Genomic DNA, 8,341 nt, shown 5'->3' on the forward strand with positions numbered 1-8,341 from the left:
AATGTGGTGTGTGGATTTAGATTTGAATCCAATTTTAGTTTGGATTTTGATATTATTTTTTATGGTCATAATTTTATTTGGATTCTATTTTTTTTTGTTTGTTGGTTGCAAATTTATTTTGATATTGAAATTGTTTTCGTTGATTTTAGGATGCTTCGAAGATTTTTTATCTTCTTTTGCTGATTGGTTGTTTTTTGATAACTTTGATTTTGATCCTGATATATTTCAATTGCAATTTGGTTTCTCTTTACTCTTATATGATCTGCAAATACGGTTTAGTATACTTCTGTATTTTCTAATCCCTCCGTCCTATTTTACGAAACCCTTTACTTTTAGCACGCATATTTATGTACTTAAAAAAAGATACTTCCACATATTATGTTTTCAAAATTTTTGTTTTCTATAAAAAATTGATCTTTAAACTTTCATATAAAACAAAAATTATAAAAATATATTATTTATAAGTATCTCTTCCGAATACATTGAAATATGTGTAAATAGTAATCTTTCCCCATAAAGTGGGACGGAGAGAGTAGTAGATTAAAAACGGTTAATAGATTAACACCATGTATATTATCCATATATTATCCGGTATTTCTTTCAATTTATGAAATAATCTTCGCAATATAAAATTTTGCAAAGGAAAATTAATGCGGCGTACAAATGAAAGAAAACAATAAACTAAATACAGTAGAACGAAATTCGAATAAATCATAATGACATTTTATTACGAAAACAACAAATAGGGTATACTCAAGCATCTTTAGACTTTGTATGAAGAGAAGCAAGAATTTTGTTGAGCTCGACATTGTATTCATTTGCCTTCTCCTGTTGAACTACGTGACCTCCATCCTTTATGTATACCAATGTTGTATCACCTCCCAATTGCCTGTAGTTCCATTATTATTACCCATTTTTTTTGTACAAAGAGAAAATGAAGATTATATAAAAAGTAAAGAATCGAATTTGAAAATTAATACAATTATGTATATTTTTTAAGTAATCACCTAATCTTTATAAAAATTTCATTATTCAATAAGTTTCCCTGAGATCACCCTCAGGAATTGAGTTGAACTCATGTAGCCGGGACGAATCTCATCGCACTTCTAACTTATTGTTTAAAGTATTGATAAAAGACTGTAAAATAAAAATAAAAGAGCACCTTTTAGTGTCTTCCGCAGTTTGGGAGGTAAAAATCTTGTCATCATCTCCCCATACCAAATGAACTTTCTGCAATAACACATCATAAATATTTCAATACATAATCATTGTAATCATGTTCATCAGCAGTTATTATATATTAAACAAAGTAAGTAACCTGGCTTAAACTAATGGGCTTCACTTCATTGTCTGGAACAACCCAAGCATCTGCTAATTCAGCTCTTTCTTTCCTGTTGTTATAGAACTCCTGCACTCATCAACACTGCAAATTACTACCTTCATTTTTACCACTAATTTTTATACTTTCTTTATATCAAATATTTCATAATACATAGTATTGGAATCTTGGAAAAAAATAGAATTGGATAGAATAGGGGGTTAAATTGGTTGTTAACACTTATAAACTTTGATAGTGTCATGGACTCATGGATAACATTAATCTGATCCATGTCTTATTCATATGCATGTAGGCCACAGGACGGGATCAGGAGGTAGCTCACTCAGAGTAAATCCCGGTTGAGGTGCTAACCCATAGTGAATTCCCGGCGATATTAATCTGATTCAGGCCTCTTTCGGCTTAGTTCATATTCAAAAGGGGCTTATGTACCTAAATTTTGACCAATTTTGATCTAAATTTATCTAACATTTGTCTAAAAGTCAGTTCAAATTTAGACAAGTAAACAGTGCATGTCTAAATTTAGGCGCACATTATTTATTGGCACAAATTTTTTGAATAAAGAAATATAGACCTTTTATCTTTTATATATTTGTTAGTTTATTGATCATATGTTAATGTATATATTAAATAGTATTTAATCATATTTGATATTTTGTGCTTAATTTGTAATTATATAATAGTTATAAAATTTGATTATATTAAACATTCTAAATTATTTTAATTCAGATTAATAATACATTAAATATAAAATAAATATTATATTCTATAAAAATTAATTATAAATACAACTTAGAAGAAAATATATAGTAATAAATTAAAATATTTATTTAATACAATACTCCCTTTGTCCCATAATACAAATCTTTTTTCAAAAAATAAACCATATTAAGAAAACATTAATTTGATGTTGTATTTTCACATATATCCCTCATAAATGAATGAATATAGACTTTAATTCAACCTTATTAATTATTATACAACTTTCAAGAAGGGTAGTTTATGAATAATATCAACATATTGGGTTAAATACCAAGTAGATAATTGACTACGTCCAAAAAATTCAAAGTAGGTCACTCATTGCAAATTTGACTCAGATAAATAATTATTTAATTTAATTTAATCATTTCTTTAAAGTCAAAAATTGAAATTACCCAAAATTTAAAGATAGTAACATGGATGGGTAGATCTCGTTTTGAGTTTTAATATGGTTATTAAAACTTGATATATGTCTTAAGAAATATTGATGAAATCTTGGTTTGATTCTTTCATTTTTTAGATTTCTTAAAATCAAACCTAGATTTCAGCATTATTTCTTGGAGTGAATATAAATTTTAAGTAATTATATTGAATTTCAAAACGAGCTATATCCACATATCCACATATGTTATTATTTTTAATTTTGGATAATTTCAATTTTTGAGTTTAACGAAAAGATCAAATTAAGTTAAATGGTGATCTATTTGAGTCAAATTTACAATAAGTGATCAACTTGAGTTTTTTTGAATACAGTCAGTCACCTACATGATATTTGACTCTTATAATATTGATCTTATTTTCAAAAGATCAATTATATAACCAGCCTAAAATAAATTATTTCTTGATCCACCGAGTTATTCAAAAGATTAAAATAATAATAAATAACTAGCTTGAAGAATATAATATTAATTTAAAAATTAAACCAGAATTTAGACTAAACTATTAAAATAGAAAATTATCTTGGCCTAAATTTTGGTCAAGATTAGGACAAGAAGTGTGGCCACCATGGACTTGCCTTGTCTATTCCCCTTTGTACTTCCGTCGGTCCAACTAGTTTTTGAGCTCAATATAAATGGGCTTGGCCTCCAACACTAACCCCGCTAACCCTCGTAAAGTAACTACATATATCATATTTTTTTAATTTTAATATTATTAAATTTATACATATTCACTTAATAAATTTAGTATACTATATATAAACAGATTTTTATTTTTTATTTTATATCAATTATGTATAGGATATAATACAATATTAAGATAATGATAGAAAATATGATAATTTATAAATTATCATAAATAAGTTGATAATATTATTTTCATTAATATTAATTTGGATTTATTTATTTTACTTGATTTACTCATGAAATTTATATTTTTGTAATTTTTAATTTACTAAAATTTTATATTGTTGACTCTATAAATTTTCAGATGGTGAGTATTGTAAATTTTTTAGTTTATCTACTCTTTATATTAAAAAAATTAATAAAAAAATTTGGGTGAATTTTGGTGTGACTTTTTAAAAAAAAATTACAACTTAATGTTTATTGTGATTTTTGTATTTCTTTTTTTTTTTTAGGTTGATAAGTATTAGGATTTTTTTGCAAATCTAGTACATATATGATTTTTTGGTGGTGTTTGTTTTTGATGTTTGTTTGTTTCTATTTTCAGTGGATAAATATTAAAAATTTACAATCTTGACCTTGACGACCATACCATCTTATCCTACTACCTAAACTTCCTTACTGCAATTATATATAGGATATAATATAATATAATAGTCCTTGATATGTTATCATCTGCTCACTCTCTCACCGCCTCACCTTCCTTTCTCTTCATAAATTTAAATGTTATTCCGATCTTGAATGCATAAGTTTCGAAACTTCTGTAATGATATGGTTTTAAATTCACTGTAAGTATGTATTTCATATCTTTTATGTTACCACCAGTGCTAGTAGTACAGCTGTCAAAGTTAGTTATATTAATTTAGTATATTCTTTCGGTAGTAAGGCTATATAATGTAACAGATGAGGACTAAGTTTGGATGAGAGTTTATTAATACAAGTTTATCTCTCTCTCTTAAATATATCATGAATATGCAGTTTGACATGGTATCAGAGTTGTCGTCTTCCTCTCTCTCAAATGTATGATGAATATGCAGTTTGACATTTTAGAATAAATTTAGTTGTAAATTTTGATTATATTATATTAAAGTAATAAATGTCTTATAGATCTATGATATATGTTCATTTCTCGTGTAAGATTACGTCGAATTATTTGATTATTTTATGTGTATATTCATTTAGAACACAAATCAGTATTTTTGTAATTTGATTAAAGGTGATTAGTCAAATTTAGGCGATTTATTAAATTTTATTACTATGATGAACTAGATTTTTTTTTCACAGGATTTTCTGTACATGGATGAAGATCTTTGTGACTTACAATTCTGTAATTAGATTTATTTCTCAAACAATGAAGAAAATGATTCAAATTCAATATATCTCACAAAAGCGAGTATAATATGTTGGTAAATAAATATATGAGAATTGACAATAACACAGTTTTTTTTTGCTATAAACTTCTTTTATCGCTATAGATTTCATTTTAACGAAAAAAATAAGTGAAAATTTTTAGTTTCTATGACTTTTTTTTTTCTATCAGTATTCATCTTTATCATTTTTATGATGTTTCTATAAGGTCAATTTAAAATAAGCAGGCAACGATGAACTCCCAGACCAATAAATCATGGGCACGAAGGATGTGAGAGAAAGTTGGAGAAAGCTGCCAAGCAATACAAGGCTGGCTTAGACAGGTTTTTTTGCGTACTTGGCAAATCATTGGATGGGGGACTATGTAAACAAGCTCGGGAAGGAGATTACTTGTAAAATTAGGGCCTCAGCTGACGGGTGACCACAAAAAGATGAAGAGAACAAGATGGAACCACAAAGAGATGAAACCCGAAATCATCCATGATCTTGATTTTTAAATATTTTCGAAAGACTATTTATCTTTTCTTTTAAATATAATATAAAATATTGGTTTCTAGTCATTTGAATTTAGGTTTTTGTTTAACAATGCTTCATGTATAAACTATGCATTAATTTTTTAATTAATTAATATAATTTAAATTCATGTGACTCAAAAGATAATGGAGGTAGAAAGGGGTTGTTTTGATAAATATATTATATAATATTGGTCAAGACTGGAAAATTGGCTCTTAAAAGGCAAGAAAAGAAAAGATGTTCTTACTAATCTTGAGAGCCATAAGAGTCCATTCTGAACGAAAATGAAATCATTTCATTCCTCAAATTTAAAGTTAAGAATAGGGGTGATTCCGGGTCGGGTTAGGGGTAATAATTCAAACCAACCCAATTAGTCCGGTTTTTAAAAAATGAACCTGTTAATAAAAAAAAAATCAACCCAACCATACCCTTTATACATTGGGTCGGGTTGTTTTGGGTTAAAACTCAAATAAAACTATTTAAATATTTCTTACGAGTCAAAATTACAAATTAATTTAATCAAAAGTTGAAATAAACTAGTAATACCCCATAATTTAACGGAAGATAGATATTACTGGATACTAACGTGCCGTATACTCTTTTAGTTTAAAGTCAATAACTTATAATGTGATATCCATAAAATAATAATATTATTTCGAATATAATGATTAATACAATAAATACATAAATTAAAAATTTCAAATAATAATACTATAATTATAACATCGGGTTGGGTGGGGTTTGTAAGGGTTTAAATTTTTTAAACCTTGACCCAACCCATTATATTAGGATTGACAAAAATTTGAACCCAATTAAAATTCGGGTTTTGAATAGTTCGGCTCTGTCGGTCGAAATAGGGGTGGGTCGGGTCAGTTTTGCATTTTGATCGATTTTTGGTTTACACCTAGTTAGTAAGAGTTTATCGGAGATGTTCTATTAGAGCATTTTCAACAAACCACTCTTCAAATAAACTCTTAAACCAAAATATAAAGAGCATGTCAAAAATCAAGCCCCTAGTGTCTCTAACCTAAAAGCCTGTTCTCTCTCCTCTCTTTTAAGAGTTTCTAGATAGCTTTTAATTTCTTTTTATTAATAAAATATTCACATGCACATGTTTCATTACACAAATTTGTTATGCACAATTTGAAATATGAATAATATATAACTTAGGAGCAAAATAAAGAGTATTTTGGAGTTGACACGTAAATCTATATCATAACTTGCTAAAAGTCACATTATTTGTATTATATTTAATAGCCTATTAAGAGACTGATGAAGATCCTCTCATAAAAGCTCTTGAGTCATAAAGTAGAGAGTATGAATAAAACTTGAGCTCCAAGAGATTCCTAGAGACTTTTTAAAATCTTAAAAGTATCTACAACAGTCTCTTATTAAACTCTTAAATGTAAATAAAATATTATGCTCTTAATAAATTAGGACATTATTAGAAAATTCAACTCCAATAATACTCTTTATATCTATTATTTATTTATTCATTTTATTTATGAATACTTTATTAATAAATAAAAGTTAAGAGTCATGTAGTAGCTCTTAACTTTGAGGAGTTAGAGTAGACTCTTAAAATTTTCTTCAATTTATGGAAGTCTCTTTATTTACAACAGACTGTATCGAGGATGCTCTAAAGTCTCTTCTCTCTTCTCTCTTTTAGGAGATTACTACTTACTCTTAGGTAGTATTTTATTATAAATTAATACAAGCACCAACTTCCTCATCTCAGCTATATATTATACACCTATGTAATAAAAATAATCTAATTTAAAATATTATTCAAAGAATAAATATAAAATGTTGTTGGCAATAAATAGACATTAAGTTGCTAATAATTAATTTTTTATAGTATATTTAAAGACTGAAGAGACTATTTATTGGAATGTATTTTCGACAAAGTAGTATTCTCATGGTCCTTATTTGATACATTCCTCATTTCGATATATTTGGCATCTTTTTATTAGGATGTTACGATGATTTGATTTTTAATAAATTAGTGTATAGATTTTGGTGTGAAAAATATATATAATAATATAAATAATAGTAAAATTTCTCTTTAATTATACTGACACCCAATTGTGGAAAAACATATTTGAAAAAAAGTTGACGGTAGTTCGATAAATCATTTACCCCAGTTGCCTACATAATTAGTCATTTGTTTTTCGGTGAATACGATTTCCAATTTCTACGATCATGGTCTTAATTAAATAACAAAAATCCGACTTTTGAAACATGTAAAGAAGAAATATGGATAAAACAAATGATACGAAAACATAAATTTAGAAATATTTTTTTTAAAAAGGAAATAAAAAGAGAATTACCTTTAGAAAGTCCTTAGCAACAAAAGCAGGCATACTCACAGGTCCATGGTTACAGACGGTAAGAAAAGCCATCAAACCCTCAACTGTGGTCGGCAACAAGAACTCCTGCAAGCTAGAAAACCCATGTTTCTCCGCCGCAACTCGACTTAACGACTCCGTAAACTCAATCACCGTGTCACTTGCCACCACAAATTCAACCAGCTCAGGACACAACTCGGCCATCTTGAAACCTATTGACGCCCCATAACTAAGTCCAACAACGGTACACTTCTTAACACCAGCTTTTTTTAATGCCGCAGCTATAACCTCTGCCTGGAAAGCCGTAGACCTCCCTGGCTTGTCGGTGATCGATTCGCCGAAGAAAAGGAGATCAGGGACGTACACAGCATAGGTGCTAGAGAGTGCCATGACTTGAGATAGCCAGTTGAATATACCATCAGCTCCGAACCCATGAAGGAATACGATATTCGGTTTGGTTTCGGTTTTCAATTTCGATGGCATCCATACTTTAATTTTGGTTCCGGGTTCGGTTTCGATTATTTGTGGGGATAATCCGTAAAATTTCATAAGAAGACGGACTATTGGCCTTATGATTGCGAAAACTTTCACCATTTTTTCTTTGATTTTTTGTAATAGGTAGTTGAAGTCTTGACAATGATATTTATACATACGAGTTCATGTTATCATGTATGACGTGCGAATTTTCTTTTCTTAAGGAATGACGTGCGAATTTGTTTACCCATTATTATATTTTACTAAACTCACAGATCATTTATTTAATTATGAGACTGCAATCCTGATTCTAAAAATTTATGATTTTATCGATTAATTTTTAATTAATTTTTTTCAAGATTTGTGACTGATCCAATTTTTAAATTTAATTAATCGGTATGAATTACTTTTTATCTTTGCAG

The 8,341-nt window shown here is 28.0% G+C and overlaps 1 protein-coding gene across 1 annotated transcript; it reads right to left on the reverse strand.

Moving 5' to 3' along the window:
- Positions 1-664: 664 nt before the first annotated feature.
- Positions 665-8,070, reverse strand: LOC141668013 (uncharacterized). The gene is made up of 4 exons (XM_074474682.1): positions 7,428-8,070; positions 1,319-1,408; positions 1,163-1,230; positions 665-889 (listed from the first exon to the last, which is right to left on the reverse strand). Exons 1-4 carry the CDS (start codon positions 8,037-8,039, stop codon positions 754-756), a joined length of 906 nt encoding a protein of 301 aa, XP_074330783.1. The 5' UTR covers positions 8,040-8,070; the 3' UTR covers positions 665-753.
- Between the last annotated feature and the right edge of the window lie 271 nt (positions 8,071-8,341).

The sequence above is a fragment of the Apium graveolens genome, chromosome 6, assembly GCF_009905375.1.
Source record: "Apium graveolens cultivar Ventura chromosome 6, ASM990537v1, whole genome shotgun sequence".
Taxonomy (NCBI): Eukaryota; Viridiplantae; Streptophyta; class Magnoliopsida; order Apiales; family Apiaceae; genus Apium; species Apium graveolens.

What these genes read in the sequence shown, in the direction of transcription:
- LOC141668013 (XM_074474682.1), bottom strand. Translation starts at nt 8,039, where the DNA reads ATGGTGAAAGTTTTCGCAATCATAAGGCCAATAGTCCGTCTTCTTATG. An exon ending in AGCCCATTAGTTTAAGCCAG is followed by an intron (nt 1,231 to 1,318) that starts GTTACTTACTTT and finishes GTGTTATTGCAG; the next exon opens with AAAGTTCATTTGGTATGGGG. An exon ending in ACTGCGGAAGACACTAAAAG is followed by an intron (nt 890 to 1,162) that starts GTGCTCTTTTAT and finishes ATGGAACTACAG; the next exon opens with GCAATTGGGAGGTGATACAA.